This window comes from Bos indicus x Bos taurus, chromosome 12, assembly GCF_003369695.1.
Source record: "Bos indicus x Bos taurus breed Angus x Brahman F1 hybrid chromosome 12, Bos_hybrid_MaternalHap_v2.0, whole genome shotgun sequence".
Taxonomy (NCBI): Eukaryota; Metazoa; Chordata; class Mammalia; order Artiodactyla; family Bovidae; genus Bos; species Bos indicus x Bos taurus.
Window position 1 is genome coordinate 76,819,883 of NC_040087.1, and position 23,573 is coordinate 76,843,455.

At 43.9% G+C, this 23,573-nt stretch overlaps 2 protein-coding genes across 9 annotated transcripts in view; both read right to left on the reverse strand.

Annotated features, from left to right (window-relative positions):
- The window catches only part of GGACT (gamma-glutamylamine cyclotransferase), a 49,434-nt gene extending 47,190 nt beyond the window's left edge, over positions 1-2,244 (reverse strand). For 6 of the 7 annotated variants that reach the window (XM_027557912.1, XM_027557916.1, XM_027557908.1 and 3 more), the window contains exon 1: positions 2,145-2,244. The gene's annotated coding sequence lies outside the window, so the exon portion shown is untranslated. Of the gene's footprint in view, positions 1-1,114; positions 1,137-2,144 lie in introns of those variants that run through there. The other variant, XM_027557913.1, reaches the window with a different exon arrangement.
- A 9,903-nt stretch (positions 2,245-12,147) lies between these two features.
- Positions 12,148-23,573, reverse strand: part of TMTC4 (transmembrane and tetratricopeptide repeat containing 4) — a 56,915-nt gene continuing 45,489 nt past the window's right edge. For both annotated transcript variants that reach the window (XM_027557921.1, XM_027557922.1), the window contains 4 exons: positions 18,884-18,998; positions 17,759-17,871; positions 15,985-16,054; positions 12,148-14,123 (listed from right to left, as the gene is read on the reverse strand). In XM_027557921.1, the coding sequence (XP_027413722.1) occupies positions 13,975-14,123; positions 15,985-16,054; positions 17,759-17,871; positions 18,884-18,998 (447 nt within the window). In that variant the 3' untranslated portion in view covers positions 12,148-13,974. The remainder of the gene's footprint in view (positions 14,124-15,984; positions 16,055-17,758; positions 17,872-18,883; positions 18,999-23,573) is intronic.

Genomic DNA, 23,573 nt, shown 5'->3' on the forward strand with positions numbered 1-23,573 from the left:
GAGGGCCTTTCTCTCTAGGCAGGCCTCCAGTCCCACCGTCCTTACAGAGTTTCATCCCTATTTCTCCAACATGGTTACAAGATCCCCTGGAGCAGGAAATGGCAACCCACTCCAGTATTCTTGCCTGGAGAATCCCATGGACTGAGGAGCCTGGTAGTCTACAGTCCATGGAATCACAAAGAGTGGGACACCACTAAGCCTGCACGCACACAGGCAGTGTGCCACCAGGAATGCTGGTCCCCATTCCACTCCTCTGCCTGTAAAAATTCTACCCTGGGTCCAAGGTGAAGCCTCACTATGACCTCCCCCAGTCCTCTGGCAGGTATTCATTTCCCAGTGCTCTAACTGCCCTTGGGCACTTACTTCATCCTCCAGAAATGTTAGCTATTTACCATGTCTATTACCTTGTGATGTCATACAAACCCGAGACTTCTACTAACTGTAAATCAGTTGCAGGGGGTATATTATGGGGGCATAATAACACCTTCCACATTGTAATCTCTGCCTACTCTCCGCCTAGCTCTCAGATCCGATCTGGGCAAGGTCGTCTTGCCCCGAGCAGTTTTACTGACCAGAGAGAGCTTCAATTAAAGAACGAATTCCTGTTACACAAGATGCCGACCCTGTTTAACCAACACTCTCTTCATAAAATCTCTAATCTGAGCGTTACCTCTTGGATGAAGAAGGTCCTAGAAAAGAGTAAGATGGCTTGAATTTTGTCCTCCTGTCGTCACCTTCCTTGGGACCGTCCGTCTGCAAACAATGCCGCACTAATCTCCATGCCCACTGGTGCCCTAGCCCCTTGGAAAGGCCCAGCGGACTTGAGCACATAGCCCTCAAGTACAGAGCCTTGACTCCACCTGCAAGAGCTGACCCAGACTGGAACTTTCAAGATCTTACTACATAAAATAAGAGGGCAATGAACAGATCATTTTAAAAACTTAATACCACGTTCTATCTTTGCTCTATTCTTCTTCCCACAATCGGCTACCTAAGGTCAGCGTGAATAACCACCTTCTCTAGGTCTAGTGCTAATAGTCAGGACTCTGGTTTGCAAGGTCAGCCAGTCCAAAACACTTCTGTACAAAGGTCCACCAATTAGAAATTAATTTACCTTTGCAAACTCAGCTTTTGAAACACAAATGCTCTCTACCCAGGCAGTCTGCTTATTCAGGAACTTCTGGTTTCTCCAGGGAGTCGTTTTAGGAAAAACAAGGCATTTGGGGAAAATGTGGGCAACCTGCAGGGGTCTCTTATTAGCATTTCAATAAATTGAGTGAGACCAGGGAGAACAGTCTTCGGTTACAGGAAAAAGTACATAAAAACGTGTGTGTGAGACCTACACTTTATATTGGTCAAATCCAACTGATTTAGAGAGACCTTTTAGTTTTTAATCCAAGATTTCTCCCTGGGACATTAAGCAAAATTAATATCCTGCTTTAAGAAGACGTGGCTCCAAGTCTCATTTTCTTATCAGTTCAATATTAACAGCCTGGAGTCAGGTGTGTTTTTTTTTAAAAAATCGTGCACCAATAAACTTAATTATTAAAAAAAAAAAAAAAAAATCGTGCACCTCTTTAGCGTTACCAGTGCGGCTGCGGTGTTCTCTTTGGCCAACAGAGTGAAAGCTCAATAAGCATATTTCCTAATCAAGGCAGTAAAAGAGATTTCTTCAAAAACAGCGGTGTCACTAACAGCTCCAAAGAAGCCCTAACTCAGAAACTGACAAGTGCCAGACGTTCTCTTTTCTTTTGCAGCTTTCTGGTCTCCTCGCAAACAGGGATCTCTAAAGTTAAAAACAGAAGCATCAGAGCGGGAGATCCTTTTCAAGGGGACCCTTCTGATGGGTCATCACGTCTTCCTTGGGAAGAGGAGGAGTCTACACCTGGGTAACTGGCCGAGGCGTCCGCGTCGCGCGGCGCCGGGCACTGTGTGGACGCGCTAACGGCCCGGGCCCCGCCCTTCCAGCCGCTCCCGCAGGCGTCGCGTCCCGCCACGGCCGCGGCTCTGTCCCCGCCCTCCGTCCCCGGCTCGCGCGGGCCCCGGATACGCGCCGGCGTGCGACGCCCCCAGGCCCCGGGGCCCCCTCGCGGCGGGGGCGGGGACGAACAGGGGCCCGGCTCGGCCCGCGCCCGGCGACTCACCTGCCTCGGAGCGCGGCGCCCTTCGGGGAGAGCCGGACCGAGCGACCGAGCGGAAATCCCGGCCGGCCGTGGCTGGGGCGGCCGCCCCCGGGAGGCCGCCTCCGAGGGCGCCCCCTGGAGGCGGGACGCGGTACCCGCCCGCCCGCGAGGGCCGCGCGCACACCTGAGCACGCGCCGGAGCCCGGAGGGCGCACACCTGGGGCTTCTCTACCGATGCGTGAGCTCTAAGGCGGCCCGCCTGGGCGTCCACGGTCAGCCTTGAGTCCATGTTGGACCCAGACTCGCCTGGGGACACACACACACACACACACACACGAGTCCACGTTGGACCCAGACCCACCTGGGAACACACACACACAGCCTCGAGTCCTTGTTGAACTCAGATCCATCTGGACACACACACACACACACACACGCTCTAAGGTAGCCCGCCTGGGCGTCCAGGATCAGTCTTGAGTCCATATTGGACCCAGACCCACCTGGACACACACACATACACACTCACACTCACAGAAATGAGCCCACGAATCCTGTAGGACAGATGGACAAGGTGATGACCAAGGCCACACTCCAGCAGCCACACTCCACTCGGCACTGATATTGGATACAGATAATCGTGTAACCTTGATACTGCCACTATTTACCAATTCTCCATTTTCACTTAAAACTGTGGTTAGAGGAGTTCGTGCTTAGTCACTTGAGTCATGTCCGACTCTTTACGACCCTATGGACGGTAGCCCACCAGGCTCCGCGGTCCATGGGATTCTCCAGGCAAGAATACTGGAGTGGGTTGCCATGCCCTCCTCCAGGGGATCACCACTTACCATCTCTTCCCTGGATCCCAGGACTAAATTTGAGCCCCAGCAATGAGAGGAGTGAAGACTTTTTTTTTTTTTCTTTCTAGACTTTGTTATTCTGGGCTTAAGCAATGCTACTCTGGGGACCTGGGTGAAAAGACTGGCAGAGAGATTGAGGGGAGCCACTTCTGCCCCCACCCCAAGGACCAATGCGTAAGTACTAGTTGTTGGACTAGAAATAATCCCCCTTACTCATTTTCTGCCTTTCCACTCTCTCATGTATGGGGTTGGACCCATGTGGTTTTTACAATCTGGTTTCTACCCAAACATTTCCAATAATGCTGATGTGGTTGTGTTTTGAACAGATGTGCAATTCCTAAAGAAATCTAAAAGATCAGATTCATAAACCATAATTTTCACAGAGTTCTTTCTTGTGTGGGGAAGTCCATAATTAAATTTAAATTTATATTAATATAAAAAAGCCGCATCTAATGTATATTTTAACATACCATTTTTAAAGAGTAGCTGTAATCATCTTAATTTTTCTCTTCCAAAAGGAAGAGAAATTCCATTTTTATTAATTTTTTGAAGGAGGAAGGTCATGTCAGCAAAAGAAAGTGTGAGGGAAATAAATGAATAAATAATTCCCCTGATAAAGGAAGATTAAAGATGGTAAGGAGGTGAGTGTTAAATTGCATTTATTGCCAGATAAGGCTGGGAGAGTCTGATCCAATATAGATTAGGCTCTGTGGGATGAGATATTCAGTTTAACTGTCAAAAAAATCACCCACAGAAAAATAATTTATAATAGTAATTTTCAAAATGTGGTCCCAGATGGGGCACCATGAGCAGCACCTGGAAATTCAGAAATGTAAACTCGAAGCCCACACCCCAAGCCTTCTGAATAACCAACTCTGGGGGTGATACCCAGCGAAATGAAATGCATTTTAACAAGTGCCTCTTTTTTTATATAATGATCATTTATTTTTCCCCCAGTTTTATTTTATAATTGTCTCACAGCATTATGAAAGTTTAAGGTAATTTGCATAATGATTAAATCAGCATAATGATTTGACTTATAGACATCATGAAATGATTATCACAAGTTTAGTGAACATCCATCATCTTCAGTTCAGTTCAGTTGCTCAGTCATGTCCGACTCTTTGCAACCGCATGGACTGCATGCAGCACTCCAGGCCTCCCTGTCCATCACCAACTCCCAGAGCCCACTTAAACTCACGTCCATCGAGTCAGTGATGCCATCCAACCATCTCATTCTCTGTCGTCCCCTTCTCCTCCTGCCTTCAATCTTCCCCAGCATCAGGGTCTTTTCCAATGAGTCAGTTCTTCACATCAGGTGGACGAAGTATTGGAGTTTCAGCTTCAACATCAGTCCTTCCAATGAACACTCAGGACTGATCTCCTTTAGGATGGACTGGTTGGATCTCCTTGCAGTCCAAGGGACTCTCAAGAGTCTTCTCCAACACCACAGTTCAAAAGCATCAATTCTTCGGCACTCAGCTTTCTTTATAGTACAACTCTCACATCCATACATGACTACTGAAAAAACTATAGTGTTGAGTAGACAGACCTTTGCTGGCAAAGTAACGTCTCTGCTTTTTAATATGCTGTCTAAGTTGGTCATAACTTTTCTTCCAAGGAGCAAGTGTCTTAATTTCATGGCTGCAGTCACCATCTGCAGTGATTTTGGAGCCCCAAAAAATAAAGTCAGCCACTGTTTCCACTGTTTCCCCATCTATTTGCCATGAAGTGATGGGACCGGATGCCATGATGTTAGTTTTCTGAATGTTGAGTTTTAAGCCAGCTTTTTCACTCTCTTCTTTCACTTTCATCATCTTTCACTTTCCATCATCTTATATAAATATAAAATTAAAGAAATAGAAATAGAAAAAAATTTTTGTGTGGTGAGAACTCTTAGGATATACTTCATAATTTTCCTACAGGAGTATTAATTATATTTATTATCTTGTACGTCACACCCCTAGTACTTGTTTATCTTACAACTTTAAGTTTTCAGTACCTTCATCTAATTCCCCCACCTGCCCTGATGTAACCACAAATTTGATCCATTTTTTGTCTTTGTTTTTGAAGTGTAACTGACCTACAATACGTTAGAGAAACTACAACATTATGTTAGAAAAATCAGTTTCTCAAGGAAACTGATTGATCAACTCAGACAAGTCTTGGCTTCATTTTTGGGTTGGTGCGTTACACCAGAGCCCTTAGCAAGCCAACTGCTCTAGTGGGTTTAATAACTTGAGTTGACTCACAGAGGCTGTCAGTTGCCTGCAAATGGTACAGGTGAGTCCTTTGCTGGAAATGATTCAGCCCACTCTCAGCTGTTTTTCTGTTCATTCTGGTCTGATGCTCTGCTGTCCACAGTCTCCCATACCCTCCAGGCTCAGGGTCAAGCAGCTGGCCAACTGCTACGCCCCAGGTTCAAAGCTCAACAAACGCTTTATCAACTCAAAGGATATAAACTGTCAAATCGTCTCTTACTGGAATTATCTAGTTTGGTCAGTTTGTTTTCTAAATACCAGCAGGTAATTGCCAAACTCTGTTTTCCAGACTTTGGTGTTAGAAAGTGAAAGTGAAGTCGTGTGCAACTCTTTGTGATCCCGTGGACTGTAGCCTACCAGGCTCCTTCATCCATGGGATTTTCCAGGCAAGAATACTGGAGTGGGTTACCATTTCCTTCTCCAGGGGATCTTCCCAACCCAGGGATCGAACCCAGGTCTCCTGCATTGCAGGCAGACACTTTACCCTCTGAGCCACCAGGGAAGTTGGTGTTAGAGGCTAATATATATTTGACTCAATGCACAGACACTTCGTATTATGCAAAAGGGGCCCACCTCATTTCCTTCTGACCCCTCCCCCACATCTCCAGCACTGCAAGTACCACACAGTAGATGGGAAAATATACTCTTCGTCTCCTGAAAAGATAATTATAATGTGAAATAAGCAACAGAACCTGGGTGCTATGTACAGAGCTTGAAGTCTAACTGAATAACACTATAAAATCAACTGAAATGTTATCAAATCATTCTAGTAAATTATTACAAATAATTGTCTTTGACCCTAAATATCCTGTATCCTAAATCCAGGCCACCACTTGTTTTGTAAGCTAAGAATGAGATCTACACACCCTCAGAGCCCTGAGATGACTCACCAAACAAAGACGCGGTCAGGAGGTTTGGGGGAGGGAGAGGTTAGGTGGAATTTAAAGGTAATTGTGTTTTCACAGGCTGAAGGCAAAACAGAGCTGTGTGCCAGGGGTCAACATTAGGTCTGTGTTGTGGCCCAAGTGTGGATTGGAAAGGAATTTCCAGACATGAGGCAGAATGGGCTCAAGGGCGAGCCAAACCCTTTTGCGGGCTAGTAGCCAATTTCTAGAAGGCAATGGCAACCCACTCCAGTACTCTTGCCTGGAAAATCCCATGGATGGAGGAGCCTGGTAGGCTGCAGTCTATGGGGTTGCTAGGAGTTGGACATGACTGAGCGACTTCACTTTCACTTTTCGCTTTTATGCATTGGAGAAGGAAATGGCAACCCACTCCAGTGTTCTTGCCTGGAGAATCCCAGGGACGGGGGAGCCTGGTTGGCTGCCATCTGTGGGGTCGCACAGAGTCGGACACAACTGAATCGACTTAGCAGCAGCAGCAGCCAATTTCTACAGCCTCAAGACAGAAAATTCCTACTAGAATGGGGGCATTAGGTGATAGGTTAGGATGCTATAGGGTGGGTAATAGGGTGGGTATTCTACCTAATACGGGGTCAAGCAACTGGCCGGTTTGATCAGAGGCTCATGGCAACAGTTGCTATGGGGCTTGGTCCGTTTCAGAGATTTTCATCCTGTGACCTTGGTACAGGGCTCCAGAGTCTGGGCAGCAGAACCAACTGCTGGATCAGGGTCCTACAAACTTGGAGACTAAAAGTTATAAGAGATGTGAATAGGTGTGTCCAGAAGCGCTTTCCATGAAGTTCTGCACGTGGGTTGGAAAGTGAGGGTGCTTGTTCATGTTGAAATGACTTGGACTGTCCAAGTACAGTGTGATGTTTCATTCTTCCTAATGATTTAAAACAGCAACATTTCTGATAGCGCTTTTCCAGAAGAAGGTTTCTCCATATATAATAAAGCAGCAGTCACCCTTAGAAGTGGGTTCCTTGACACATTACAACTTCAGCATTTCTACCGGAAAAAATGTGATTTTCTCTTCACTCCCCACTGCCTTCATCTGTGCTATGTCAACCTGATGAATGGCAGAGCAGAAATGTCCTTTTTCAGTCTAAGGGACTTTTTAACCATATTAGAATATATCAGAACTAGAAAGCTTCAAAATATTTTATTTCCACAAGAGTGTTGGAATTTCAAACATTCTTACATTACACAACAGATTTTTATGAGGATTTATATAAGCACCCAGGTCACTTTTATAATTTTTTATAGTGGACTTCTATATAAGAGTTAAGTTTTATATTTTAAAGGTAAGCATCTATGAATATTTGAAGAACACTAGTTTAGTCCAACCCTCTCATTTCATGGAAGAAAAACTAATAACAAAAGCAACCACCACCATCACCACCACCACCAGCATTATTTTTATTAGAAGCAACTGAGGCATGCAGTAATTAAATGACTCATTTCAGAGTCCTGGTAACTAATGGCCGGATGGGAAGGGTTCACGTCTAATTGAACTGTTGAAGCTTAAAAAGATGACTTACACCAGTGAAGCTGGCCATAGGATAGCTCTCACACTCCTGGTCTCTGTTCTTTGCACCGTACCACCTTGTTTGCTAAGGTCTGCAGATTCCTAGACCAGTACTATAAAAGCTGTCATCTCTACCCATTATCAGAAAGTTCTAGAAATGAGCAGTTTTGAAAATTTTTGAGACAAGTCTCAAGTCTACTCGTCAAAATTAATGCTGTTGAAGTTAACTGCTGAAACAAAACTTTTTTAAGTAGTTCTTTTTTTTTTTTTAAGTTTATTTTTGATGTGGACCACTTTTAAAATCTTTATTGACTTTGTTTCAACATTGCTTTTGTTTGTTTGGCCACGAGTCATGTGGGATCTTAGTTCCCTGACCAGGGAAGGTGAAGTCTTATCCACTGGACTGCCAGAGAAGTCCCTGAAACTGGTTTTAAATGATAGGTAAAACTGAATTTAAATCTACAGGGAACGCATTTTCTCAAACACTTATCACCAGTAGGAAGCAGAAAGCTTTATTGGCTTCAGAAAAATGCCACATATTTAAAAACAAAATGATTAGAAACGCAGGACACTCAAGATGGTTTTGATAAACCGTGTTAACAGGTTTCAAGAACTCACAGAACTAATCAGACTTAGAACACAGGCGATAAGACTATAAACCTGAGATTGTTTCTGGGTGACTTAAGGTCTTGAGGATAAAAACCTCAAGTGAGAGTTAGCTCTCCTTCAGTTACTTATTGAGTATTATTGTGTGCCAAGCATGGGTTTAGGGCTTTATGTATGTTTTCTTATTTAAACTTTCCAATAAGTCTGTGAAAAAGGTAGTATTAGCCACCATTTTAAGGGCTTCCCTGGTGGCTCATTTGGTAAAGAATCCATCTGCAATGCAGGAGACTTGGGCTCGATCCCTGGGTCAGGGAAGATCCCCTGGAAAAGAAAATGGCAACCCACTCTAGTACTCTTGTCTGGGAAATCCCATGGACAGGGAAGCCTGGAGGGTTATAGTCCATGGGGTCACAGAAGAGTTGGACACAACTTAGTGACTAAACCACCACCGTCCACCATTTTATGGATGAGGTTCTGAGTTACTTGCTGGATTGGATTTCTAAGGCGGCCAGGAAGTGCCACACACTGGGTGGCTTGAAGGTGGATTCTTACCAAATGAGCCACCTGGGAAGTCCTTAAATTGGCGGATAATACTACCTTTTGCACAGACTTATTGAAAAGTTTGAATGAGAAAACGTATATAAAGCCCTAGATCCATGCTTGGCACATAATAATATTCAAGATCAAACCTGGGTGTTCCCCATTGCAGGCAGATTCTTTACTGTCTGAGCCAGCAGGGAAGCCCCAAAAGTGAAAGTGAAAGTCACTCAGTCGTGTCTGACTCTTTGCGACCCCATGGGATATACAGTCCTTGGAATTCTCCAGGCCAGAATACTGGACAGTCTGTGTGCCGTGACAGACAGTTGCTCAGTTGTGTCTGAGTCTTTGCAACCCCATGGAATAGTCCATGGAATTCTCTAGGCCTGAATACTGGAGTGGGTAGCCTTTCCCTCCTCCAGGGGATCTTCCCAACCCAGGGATCAAAGCCGGGTCTCCCTCATCGCAGGTGGATTCTTCACCAGTTGAGCCACCACAGAAGTCCCTAAATAACATTAATGTGGGATTTACCTGGTGGCCCAGCAGCTAAGACTCAGCACTCCCAATGCAGGGGGCCTGGGTTCCACCCTTGGTCAGGGAACTAGATCCCACATGCCATAACTAAGACCCAGTGCAGCCAAATAAGTAAACAAATACAAATAAATATTTAACTAACAGAAATGTTGTTCTGGAGGCCAGGAGTCTGAAGTCCAGGTGTGGGTGGGGCCATACTCCTCTGCAGGCTCTAGTGGGAGGATCCATCCTTGTCTCTCCCAGCTTCTGGTGACTCCTGGCATTCCTTGACTTCACTCCAGTCTCTGCCTCCATCCTAGGCACAGCCTTCTTTGCTCTATGTATCTTCTCTTTGTTTTAAAAGATACCAACCATTGGATTCAGGGCCCACCCTAAATCCAGGATGATTTCCTCTCAAGATCCTTCACTAATTTTATCTGTAAGACCTGATTTCCAAATACAGTCACCTTCTGAAATTTTGGGTGGTTATGAATTTTAGCAGGGGACACTAGTCGACACTCCCTACACTTGCCTAAGGTCTGTGAGGTTCCAACTTGGGTGTAACACAGATTTTCCTTTCACACTCAAGTATTATGCCCCCAAAGGCCAACTATTTCTAGATGACCACCGAGAGAGCCATACGGCATATAGAGTTTCCTAAAGACTTAAAAGCTTGCTTCAGAAGAGCCTGCATTGCACACCCCATCATTCAGCCAACAATCCAAGCCTCCTGAGTTCTTTTCACTCAGCATTACTCTGGAACATCACCCCACAGCCTCTTCCCCACCTTTTGGGCAGAGCAATTTAGCGACTACTTTCCATTACCTGACTTTCCCATATGGTGTCTCTTTACCACCAAGGCACCTTATCACAGCTATATTATAAACTCATCCACAGCTCTCTTGAAGAAAGATGAATCTGTGATGTCACACGTTCCTTTATTTACAAATAAAAGTTATTTCAAATGATGCAGTAATTTACAAAGGAGAGCCCCGAAGAGGCCCCTGCAAGGGGGGGGGGGGGGTTGGTAACAATGCTCAGTCCCTGATGTCCACACCAGCAAGCCCAACCTGCGCACACAGCAAGGGTTGAAGTAACCTGGATTGTAAGCTCCACAGGGCAGGAATCACCTGTGATCATTCATCATATCCTCAGCAGCTAGCACACTGCCAGTGCACAGTCTGTGCTCAAGAAGATATTTGGAAAAAGATAATAGCATAAAAGTCGTATGAGGGACCCTTGTGATGGGGCTCTTCTGTATCTTGCTGTTGTTCAGTTGCTCAGTTGTCTGACTCTGAAACCCCATGGACCGCAGCACACCAGGCTTCCGTGTCCTACACTCTCCCGGAGCTTGCTCAAACTCATGTCCACTGAGTCAGTGATGCCATCCAACCATCTAGTCCTCTGTTGTCCCCTTCTCTTGCTGTTAAGCTTTCCCAGCCTCAGAGTCTTTTCCAATGAGTCAGCTCTTCACATCAGGTGGCCCAAGTATTGGAGCTTCAGTGTCGGTCCTTCCAATGAATATTCAGGATTGATTTCCTTTAGGATTGACTGGCTTGATCTCCTTGCAGCCCAGGGGACTCTACTTGACTATAGTGACCTCACAAATCTACTGTGATAAAATCACAGAGCTGTCCCCTCCACTAAAAAGTTCTCCACTGATCTTTCATCTAGTGATTTTATTCACTGCTGATCTTTGCCTCAATCAATTAATTCACTGGGGACAAAAAAAAAAAAAAAGAATGGTTTTCTAATTGCCATTCTTTCAACATTTATTAGCTTCAATTAGTCAATAGAGAAAAATATTTTCCCCCACCAGCTATGGCTATTTGGTAACCATGCAGTCATGACAGATAGGTCAGACCTGTCTGTTGAGAAACCTATACCTTTCTCCAAAAGTCTAGTCTATCATTTAAGGCAAGTACTGAGTCGAGCACCTCATTACTGGGAGGGAGGTCTTATTATGCCCACATTACAGATGGGAAACTGGAGTTGAAGCAATGCTAAATGACTTGCCTATGACATCAAAGCCCTAGAGCCAACTGTAGGTTTTTTCACCTCAAAGTCCAATAGGTGTGAATATGAACATACATGTCCAGTGCTTTACTGTGGGGCTTGGTCTATTCTGTGAGATTTTAACTCAGTCATCTGAAATAAAATGTACGGACCATGCTTAAGCAATGTGATAGAATCAGAAACCCAAAGAGCCCTGTGAGGGCACAGTGGGCTACAGCTACATGGTGCGGGCCTTAAGAAATAAATGTAACACTGCGTTTTATGGGGAAGAGATATACAGAGAAATAAAAAATAGCCCCGAACTATCTTCCGAGGCTTTGTGATGTTTACTATCAGGGATGTGAAGAATTATTTGGACTCTTATTTCCCAAACTGGCAACGATCCCTATGTTTGTTCTGATACCACCCCCACCCCCAACTGAATCCCATACCATGATTGAGTAATACAAACACAAGTTTAAGAAAAATATCAAAAACGAGGGGGAACTGGGAGTCAGATCTCCACTTTAGTCTTGTTAGAAGGGAAACCTAAGAAATGAAGAAGGTGGCTGCCTTAAGAAGGAAAAAAGGAGGACGAAAAGATGAACAGCATGGCCCACTTCCAAAATCTGCCGTGATTAAAGGCTCCGTGAAATGTCAATCAGGCGAATGACTGTTTTCTCTGGGCTGAAGGCAGCTGTGATGGAAATCCTGAGATGGAGCAGTGAGAGCTATGGGGGTTCATTCTGCAGGCAGGGCGTCTTGATTTGACACAAGTTTTAGTATCAGTACCGAAAAAAAAAAAAAAAAAAATCACAAACAGGCTGTTATAAGAAATGGTTTTCCTTTACTCTCAAAAGACAAGCACTGTTTTAAAGAAAGAAGTTAAAAAAAAAATCAACAAGCATATAGTACATCCATTATCTCCCAAGCTAAGCACTATAGGAACTTAATGAACGATAAAGCAGCTCCTGCTCCTAAGAGCTCTATAAACTGTTATTGTTGTTTGGGGACCATTTCTGAAAGGTTTGAAACAGCATTTTCTCTTCTGAGGACCTCAGCCGTCAGAGGTTACAATTACTGATTCACAACTCTACGCTGGTTGGCCTCGGACCCCATCCCCCACAAGCCAGTGTAGACAATCAGCTCATCTCAATGTGAGAGCTACTCAGCCCGTTTGTTGAACCTGGATGACTCTATTAATCGGTGCCTAAAACCAAACAGTGGAGGAGGAAACAGCAACCCACTCCAGTATTCTTGCCTGGGAAAGCCCATGGACAGAGGAGCCTGGTGGGTTACAGTCCACGGGGTCGCAAAAGAGTCGGACACGACTTAGTGACTGAACAACAACAAAAACCAAATAGAAGCCATATTCTAGAAAGAATGAATTGGTCACTTGGATTTCAGTTTAAGGAAAGAAGACAAAGAGTCAAATATTGGGTTGCCCAAAATGTTTATTTGAGTTTTTCCATAACATCTTAAGGAAAAACCCAAACAAACATTTGGCCAACCGAGCAACTTGAAAATCATCTATTGAGCAGGCAAATGACACTTTTATACTGGTTTGTGTAATAATTTTACTGCATAAGAAATTACACAGATTGCATAAATCATTAGGTCAACAGCAAATACAGAAGAATCAAACAAAATGAATATGATTATTCTGACCCAATAAAACAGGATAAATAATCCAATTCTTAAAAATATCACAAACTCCTCAAATGTGGTTCCTTTTGAGAGGAAGTTTACCTCTTGCGTTTTTTGGATATGACTGTGGTTCTATAAAGCTAAATGGAAAACGGCTTTCCAGCTAAACATATAAAAACGCAACTTACATAGATGTGTAGCCCTCTTAATACTGGATATAACAAAAATAAAGACATTAGGCTGCCTGTTTTTGTCTAAAGCACAGCTTGAATTTTCTATTAAGAGTGACAGTTTATGTCGAATACTACACAATTTTGCATGCTACAAATAGCACAAGTTGAAGAATCCAAAAAATATTGGAGGAGTGAATTTCTTCCTATGGAAAAAGTGTAAATATACTAGATGTTAAAATTTCCACTCTTCATTCAATTATTTGCCCTGTTCAAAACATGAAAATACAAATAAATATTTCCTTACAAATGAAGTACCTAGCATATTGTTTGGAAAAAAAATTAAAAAACCAAAAATCTTAATTTACTCATCATTAAATAAAAATTCTAATATACAGACACATTAGATATTTATATAAATGTAGGAGTCAGTTTGTCATTTTCTGTTCACAGTCAATGTTTAATAGCGTGAGTCTCTATACAACACGACTCATTCCAAATGCAGGTTTAATTCTGCTGTAAGTCCCTCAAGATAATTTTTTTCTCTTTTTCTTTTTCATTAAAAAAGACTTTACCCTTGGAATTTCAGAAGTTATGTTTGAATTGTCTGAAAAAATACAATTTCAATGCAAAAACCACATCAAGCATTCAAGAGTAAATTGCTGGTGCTATAATCTTTTTGCATGTCTTTGTTTCCACAGGAAAAAAAAACAATAAAGTAAACAACATGTAAGGACTTTAAATGGTTAAATGCAAGCACGAGATATGAACAATCTGCCTCATGCACACACACACACACACACACACACAAACTCAAAAAATGAAGGAAAAAGGATCAGACGTTTTTCTTTTGCATTTGTTCCAGCTTTCTTCTTAGAAGACCATAATTTTCCTTAGTTCCCGATGCTGTCGGGTCAAGCCGCAGAGAGATCTCATAGTGTTTTTTGGCCAAGTCTAGATGGCCCCAACGATGATAGAGCACAGCTGAAATAGCAAGAGATCAATTTCATTGGAAAGGCTTCTGAATAACTTGTGGTATTCCCAACCACTTGCACAAAGAAACAGAACCTCTGCAAGCAGTTTCCCAAAACCATTGTTTAAAACAGTACTGTTTGTACTGCCAACTTTATTTATTGTAATCGTACTCCTTGGTGATCGCCCGTTTAACCATTCCCAGTTACTCCCGGGGTTCTGAACCATCTCCCAACAGCAACATCGTTACAGAAAGAAGTAAAAGAAGAGTTCCCTAAGTTTGGTGATGCTGCCCTGAAATTTCCTGGAAGCCGGGCTGGATAGGGCTGGGCTGCCACACTGCTCAGCACAAAGCCACCACGTAGAAGACCAGCTGTTTGTTTGTTTGTTTGAATAATTTTTATTTATTCATTTTTGGCTGTGCTGGGTCCTAGAGGCTTCAAGGGTTTTCCTCTAGTTACAGTAAGCGGGGGCTACTCTTGGGGCTTCCCTGATGGCTCAGAGGTTAAAGCATCTGCCTCCAATGTGGGAGACCTGGGTTCGATCCGTGGGTCGGGAAGATCCCCTGGAGAAGGAAATGGTAACCCACTCCAGTACTCTTGCCTGGAGAATCCCATGGCAGAGAAGCCTGGTAGGCTACAGTCCATGGGGTCGCAAAGAGTCGGACACGACTGAGCAACTCCACTCACTCGCTCTGGTGCAGTGCATGGGCATCTCATTGCTGTGGCTTCTGTTGTTGCAGAGCACGGGATCCAGGGCACCTGGGCTCAGTAATCATGGGCACACGGGCTTAGCTGCTCTGCAGCATGTGGGATCTTCCGGGACCAGGGATCAAGCCCCTGTCTCCTGCTTTGGCAGGTGGATTCTTTCCCACTGAGCCACGAGGGACGCCCCAAGACCAGCTGTTTAATAAAGATTCCCTTACACCTTTTGGCAACATTATAGCTTGTTTGTTGCCAGCTGGAATTCAGGGCTCTCACATCAAGACCTGACTATAAAGTGATAGTAAAATAAATCTACTTATTAGAATAGTAAGCCTCTGATGATTGTAATGATTTTCTAAGTAAAATGAACTTTCGATGTGAGCAGTACAGCAACCACTCATGCTTCATCACTTTTTTGCAAAGAGAAGCTACAGAATCTGTAGGGAAGAGATTTGGTAGAAAAAATATTCACATGACTGAGCCTTCCAAACATCAACAAGCCTTGTTCTAAAAGTCTGAATTACCGGGACTTCCCTGGTGGCCCAGTGGTTAAGGATCTGCCTTGCAGTGCAGCCACATGCCTCGGGGAAACCAAGCCTGCATGCTACCTCTAGAGAGAAACAATTAAGACTCAATGCAGCCAAATAACTATTTTTAAAAAAAATCTGAATTACTGAGATATAAAAATAGAAGAAAGGAATTCTAGGGAATAGATCACTGTAAATGCATTCTTAGCCAAGACAGAGAACATGCGAATGCAAGGAAGACCAGGTTAGAAGGAGGTCCACTGCAGAAAGGGCAGGCACACACAGGTCAGACTGCAAACTCCCAAAGCACTTCTCAGTTCACCAAGGCCAACACAGGCTAGACGTGAACAATAACTCTCCCAAGCGACTTTACAAGAACGTACCTACTTCACTAAGTGGAAGTGGCTCCGTCGTGTCCGACTCTCTTCGACCCCATGCGCTCTACAGTCCCTGGAATTCTCCAGGCCAGAACACTGGAGTGGGTAGCCTTTCCCTTCTCCAGGGGATCTTCCCAACCCAGGGATGGAACCCAGGTCTCCCACATCACAGGTGGATTCTTTATTAGCTGAGCCACCAGGGAAGCCCAATTTTACTAAGATTATATAGAATTTCCGTATGTTTCAAGTTGAAAATTTTGCTTACCCAAATTGCCATGGTAACTTGCTGTATTTGGATGAGCTTTAATTGCTTTGAGGAACAAAGCTTCGGATTCCTAGAAGATGAAACATACAGAAGATAAGGTACGCAGTGCAAAGGTCTCACGCACAGTTTTATCGCCTATGGTTTTCAACTTTGAACGTGCTCTTTCTGTTCCACCAAATCCTCCTTCCAACACTGAGGAGGCCCGGGGGTCCACACCGCGTTGCGAAGAGGCTGGGAACGGTGACCCACCGCAGGGTGTGACGGAGCAAAGGTGACAGCAGGAGTCAGGACAGTGGCCGGAAAGAGGATGAATGTGCTAAGGACTCTGCCAGGACAGTGGCCAGAAAGAGGATGAATGTGCTAAGGACTCTGCCACCGGCCTCCCGGACGTGGCGGGGATCCTGCCACACCAAGCAAGCAGCTAGTTCAGGGTGCAGGGGAGGATGAACAAAGGTCAAGGCAGGAAAGCGCTGGGCTCTGACAACACCTGTGGAAGGGTCACTTCCGGTCAGCATCCGTGAACTCATTTCCAGGATTCTCCAGGTTAGGAGGTGGGGTCTGGGTAACCTCCCCGAAGAACCCACAACCCCCTGGGGAACCCAGAAGCAGCCCAGTCAGTTGGAGAAAATGAGCAGAGAGAATGGGGGAGAAACAGCTACAACTGGGTCCCCTCTGCACAGGCAGACTTGCAAAAAATAAACACGATACCCCTTAAAAGGTTATCGGTCAGCAAAATCTAGAAATTCAAAAGTGTATACTGAAGCTATGAAACTCCCTGAGTATTCACCTCAAAAAGGAGAGAAATGCATGAAATATCTTCCTGCGGTGTCGTTACAGAAAATTATACTGACAATGCTATCTCTGCGGTTCATGGGGTCGCAAAGAGTCGGACACGACTGAGCGACTGCACTGAACTGAATGCTATCTCATGAGCTGGAGAGAACTAAACAACATGGGACAAATGGGAATTAATCAGTGCTTCTAGGCCTAGTGCGATCAAAATCACATACGGTCCCTGATTCGGGAAGGAAGTACTCCTCTCATGAAAGGACTAAGACGCTGCTTCTAAAAGTGTGTTTTCTGTAACATCTGTGTTAGGAGGCCAGGATGCTGGTTAAAAATGCCTATTTGCTGACTTTACCCAACTGAGTCATGGGGAAGAATAAGCATTTGTAATCTCACAGGCTCCCTCGGTGGTTCTGACACACAGAATTAAAATCTGAGATCACCGTCATTGGGAACGGAGTCCCCTTCAGTACACAGGGAGTTATGTGCCTTGTGATTCACGGTCTACTGGCCTATCCTGGGAGAACAGCCACATACAGCTGAACCAGTTTTCATTGGTTAGAAACTTCTAGGGCTTTGCAGGCCATCTGTAACTTCCTGCAGGTGAGGAGAAACCTGGAAGCAGGAAGAACCAATCCTATCTGGCCTTGGACCAGTGTTCTTTCTGTGCAAAGACCACCAGCCTCACTGCCAGGACAGCATCACAGCTCTGTGCTGGGGAGGGGTTTGGGGAGTCCGCCGGGACTCTGGGCCTTTCCTCCCCTCCCGCGTCTGAGGAACAGCGATGACGACCAGAAAGCACGTGGAGTTGGGGCCACAGAGTCACCTCTTGGGCAGCTTCTCCAGGATGCAGACGGACCAAGCCATGCTGGTATGCGGCTAGCACGGCTCGGGCGCGTTCTCGACTTAACTAGGCAAAAGTTACGTTTATGGTTCCTGTCAGCTGCTGGCATTCAGTGCAAGAAATCACGGCCTGGGGTCCACACACCTTGTATTTCTGGGACTTCCCCAGCACGTTTGCCAAGGAGAACATCAGAGAGTGATCATTAGGTATTAATTCCAGTGCCTCTCTGCCAACAGCTTCAGCTTGGGCTAAATTACCTATGAGCGAAAAATGGAAAACTTAAAAACACGTTTGCGCTGTAGCAGTTTTAGTCTAATTAAAGGCTTTTGTGCATTATATACAATTATGAGTAAACTTTGTGATAAAATAAATGTGGAACATGTAACACACACACAACACAAACACACACTCACACAACACACACACACACAACCTACCAGCTGCAAAGCCATGATAGTCCAGCACAATTTTGATATAATATACTAACAGTTTTGGTTTAAATTCTGTCACAGCATGTAAAATCTAATTTTAATTTCCCTCCAGATACCAGGTCTACCCAAATAGGAGCAAACAAGCCTGCAGAATAAGAATATCCCAGCAACCCTTTAATAACTAATATTTATAGTATTGAAGCTCACATTCTAACTTCCTTTAGAAACAAGTGCATTTCTCTCTCCACACTGTACAGATGGCTGACTAGCTTTAAATTCTGCCAAATGAAAACTATCATTTCTTATGGGATGGTTAGATTTTTTTAAACTGGGGAACAGAGAAACTTCCAACTGATTCAGTCTCCCACATGCTAAGAAAACCAGATCATCAAGTTTATTATCACTGTATCAAAAACAAGGATCTCTGAAGGTGGGTTTGAGGGCATCTCCTTTGGGTATCATCCATGAACTTTAGAGCATGGACTTAGCACCGTCCGTTTCCTAAGCCTGAAAGGCATCCTTACTTGTTTCTGGGAACCTCCGGCATCCTAGATGAGGCCCGTTGTCACATGACAGGCTCGAGATGAAACGAGACGTCAGCGCACATTGGCCCCATTACTCAACACCACCTCTAAGCAAAGGGTCACTTTCCCAAACATTCACATTCCAGTATGTCAAAGGAAACTCCATGTTCTAGATTTTATATTTGCCATGCAAAATACTGAACCCTATTTTCATGTAAAAAAAAACTCCAACATACTATTAAAACACAATCATCTCTATTCCTTAATTATCCAGTGGTGCGGTACTGGGGACCGACTGAATCACTACTCCGCACCTGTGTTATCGAGGAGTATGATCATGTTATTCCAGGCCAGGCTGTGCTCTGGCTTCAGCACGGTAGCGTTTCTCCACGCGTTCAGTGCATCCACGTGACGATTCAGATCTGCGTACTGAAAAGAAAGCACGGACTCCTGGCAATCAATCAATATTCCAATTCTCTCTTGCTTTCTCTTTCCAAGATCTAACCAACCCAAACCAAACCAAACGTGCATGTATCGAGCTTCCAAATTTTCATATTAACTCATTTAATTCTCCAAACAATCTCAGGGATGAAGAGAACTATTTCCATTTCACAGATGAAGTAAACTGAGGCACACAAAGAGGAAGTAACTTGCCCAAAGTTCCACATCTAGATATGGGAGAGCAGGGAATGGGACCAGATGGTTTAGCTCCTCAGCCTACAACCTTGTAACTACAACCCATAACTTAGTGATTCTAGGTGTCAGATTATGTTGCATACTACTGAGGAGAGGTAAGGAAAAAAACGAAATCATTAGTATTTTTCTAGAAAGACTTCATATAGTCTAGGTATTATTTAAGGTATTATTTTAAATGGCAAACAAAACATTTAATGTGATTAAGCTCCATGTGTCAAGCTCACCTTGTGAAAAATAGTCTTCCTGCCTCTATCTAAGCTTCCTATGAAACTGTGAGTATACCAGACATACTTTATGAACTCGCTGGAAAAGTCTTAAGCAAGAACATGAATCCCTTTGTCAATCTGGAGCCTGTGTGCCTCCCTCAGGAAGGAGAGAATGATATACTGCTGTCTTTTGAGAGAGAATGCTAACATTGATAACAGAATATAAAATGGCTAGTTCTCAATTTACATAGTTAATAAAAGCACGCGGAGGGAGAAAGTGATGGGAGTTTTTAGCAGGTGACCTTCTGGCCCTCTGAAAGTGACAGTTGCTCAGTCATGTCCCACTCTTTGAGACCCCAAGGACTATACAGTCCATGGAAGTCTCCAGGCCAGAATACTGGAGTGGGTAGCCATTGCCTTCTCCAGGGCATCTTCCCAATCCAGGGTTCAAACCCAGGTCTCCCACATTGCAGGCAGATTCTTTGCCTGGCCCTCTAATTCAGTTCAAATGCACATCTCAACTGAATGGACATGGTTCCTTTAACTGCAAACCAAGTGCATGTGATGACAATTAATCAGAATTTAAGGCTCTTTCCTTATTTACTATCAAGTCTGTCTTTTCCTTAAACAACAGAAACACTGTGACTTGCCCTGTGACCCACACGGCAAATAGGTGACATATTATGCCAGAAAAAGAAATGTTGAATGAATTACAGAAATATCTGTCAATATCCATTTGCTAAAGATGGTGTTGAAATCTCCCATGAGACTCATAACTCTAGTTAACCCGGGTCACCTGCATTGTAGGCAGATGCTTTACCATCTGAGCCACCAGGGAAGTCAATTATATCAACATTTAATTTCCTCTTTATATTTGATATTCCATTGATTTCTCAGCCAATTCTCTCCAGCAAGTAACATGCATTTGAGTCACATGGACAAGACTCATAATGACATTCTTTCTAAAGCACTCAGGAAAACCAGCATAACTTTGTTACATGAACATTCTTTATGTATTTTATTATTTATTACTATTTATTAAAGAGTAACACCTGACTGAACCAGATAACATTTACTCTTATTTTGCCTTGAACTGGCTCACACAGTAGAAAATCTGCCTGTAATGCAGGACACCCAGTTTTGATCCCTGGGTCAGGAAGATCCCCTGGAGAAGGGAATGGCAACCCACTCCAGTATTCTTGTGTTGAAAATCCTGTGCACAGAGGAGCCTGGTGGGCTATATAGTCCATGGGGTCACAAAGAGTGGACGCGATTGAGCGACTAACACTTTTACACACTTGCCTTTTACAGCATCTATACAAAGTGAACATGCATTTTAAGTGAAACAAAGAAAAATGGTGATTTAACAAGAACTACTCATCCAGAAAGTAAACAGGTAAATAAGCATTCTTTTCCTAATACGTCTTTGCTTAGCTTTCTATGCTCTGCAAACTACATTTCCCAGGTTGCTTTGCTACGTGGCTCCTCCCACTTAAGTCTCTGCCAATAGGAGTCACAACTGATGATCAGCTGGTTGGACAAGGAGTAGCCCTGTCCCCCATTCTTGCTTTCTCCTTCCTTATTATCCTTGGCAGCATCTCTACAGTGGTCATGTCCCCTCCTCCACAGTCCCAGGGCTGGACTGTGGTTGTTCTATCACCATCTCAGTCTTCAGTTCAGTTCAGTCGCTCAGTTGTGTCTGCCTCTTTTCGACCCCATGGACTGCAGCACGCCAGGCCTCCCTGTCCATCATCAACTCCCAGAGTTTACTCAAACTCATGTCCATTGAGTCAGTGATGCATCCAACCGTCTCATCCTCTGTTGTCCCCTTCTCCTCCTGCCCTCAGTCTTTCCCAGCATCAGGGTCTTTTCAAATGAGTCAGCTCTTCGCATCAGGTGGACGAAGTATTGGAGTTTCAGCTTCAACATCAGTCCCTCCAATGAACACCCAGGGCTGATCTCCTTCAGAATCGACTGGTTGGATCTCCTTGCAGTCCAAGGGACTCTCAAGAGTCTTCTCCAACACCACAGTTCAAAAGCATCAATTCTTCGGCTCTCCGCTTTCTTTATAGACCAACTCTCACATCTCACATCTCAGTCTTCAGGTGATGGTAATTCCTGAGATGTGCTGCCTTCCATGAGCTCTTAAATTCTGGGGGCACCACCTCATCCCGCTTGTCCCCCTAACCCCACACAGTTTCCTTTTACTCCCCGAATTAATATCATTTTTCCACAAGTGTTTTTCCAACAACTGTATAACCTGTTCCTTGTACTGACTCTTCTCTAACATACTTAGCATGGTTTGGTTTTCCTGAATGGATCCTGACTGATACAGTCAGTCCTTGCACAATGAACTGTGTCCAGTCACCATTACCATAGTTCTCTGATATCAGTGATGTGTCCCAAATAAGGGCTTCCCTGGTGACTCAGACTGTAAAGAATCTGCCTGCAATGCAGGAGACCAGGGTCCCAAATACTCCAGCTCCTCCCCATTTCCTATGTCACATGAGAACTGCATTATATTCCCTTCTTATCTAGATCCAGACATCAAAACACATTTCTGTCTCCCACTACTAAAGAGTGACTAAGGAGGATTTTTTTTTCCAAACAGAAACTCTTAACGTTAAGTCCCTATTATTTGCTAATATATAAATATACTGGTTGAGCTTTTAAAAATTAAGCTCTTAATGCTTTTAAGCTGTCAAGCAGGCAAAAGCTAGATAATTAAACCACAATAGAGGACAAAACCTTTAAATAAGCAAGAACAGTTGGCAGGAGAGAATGCAAGAAGATTACTTCGTGGTAGCACAATTAGTAAACAATACACAGCGAGTGGCAGAAGGTCTCCATACAGTTAAGACTACAGACGATCTTCTGCGTGAGAGTGGGGATGAGTTGCAGGGCCTGGAGCACATCGCTAGAATCCTCTAGTTTATATTCTATCTTCCTTTCTTTGAACGTTAACTTGGCTCATTTACCATAAATTCTCAGTTTTGCAAACCCCAAGGAATTGCAGCAACTGGCAGCTACTGCAGGAAGGAAGAAGACTGCTAAGTATTAGAGCTTTAAAGTATTAACCCAGGACTCCAGGCAGATACACTCACTTCACAAACAATAATGAGAAAAAAGAGCTGCCTCCAAAAAAGAGGAACAAAAAGGAATCAAAGAAGAATTGAGTGGGGGCTGGGGGAGCGACGGACTGGGAGTTTGGAACTAGCATATATAAACTATTATACAGAGAGTGGATGAGCAACAAGGTCCTATTGTACCACACAGGGAACCATATTCAATATTCTGTAATAAGCCACAGTGGGGAAAACAAAGAAGGATTCATGTGGATCTCAAGAATACTATATCAATGCAAGTCCTGGTGCAGACACAGTAAACAGTAATCTCTGCCATAACCACCAAGGCAGGTATTTGGATAACAGCCAACTTGCTTCCAGACCTCCTTCTCACTTCATGAGCTTTGTAAGAATCTACCCTGCATTATATGTGACTGGATTTTCTGGTCTCTACTGATATCATTACAGAGAAGTTGTACTGTCTCTCCTCTCTCCAAGAAAACGATACAGAAGACCAGATTATTTGTGTGTGTGTGTGTGTGTGTGAGTGTGTGTGTGAGTGTGAGTGTGTGTGTGTGTGTGTGTGTGTTGGCTGCTCAGTTGTGTCTGACTCTTTGCAACCCAAGTACTGTAGCCTACCAGGGTTCTCTGTCCATGGAATTTTTCAGGCAAGAATACTGGAGTGGGTTAGTAACCAAAATTTCCATTAAATAATCTCAAAACCCTTTTGTGGGCTCCTGAGCTTTCTTTTATGGGGGTGAGGGGTGGTTCCCTGTAAAAACGCAGGGAACCATCCCTTGAGACAGGAAAAAAGGAAAGCTCAGAAATCACATTATGGGTTTGTTTTTTTAAATTTCAGTTTTTATCCGTGTTTTAAAAAACAGAGAAGCCAATGTTTATCAGGAAGTAACCCCTTGGAACACCGTTTTACAGGGCACAAAGGGACTTGAAAAATTGTAATTTACTCCTTAGTTTAACCTGTTGCCTTTATGATCTCTTAAACTTGGCTAATTCGAGTTGGCTTGCTCTCTAATTAG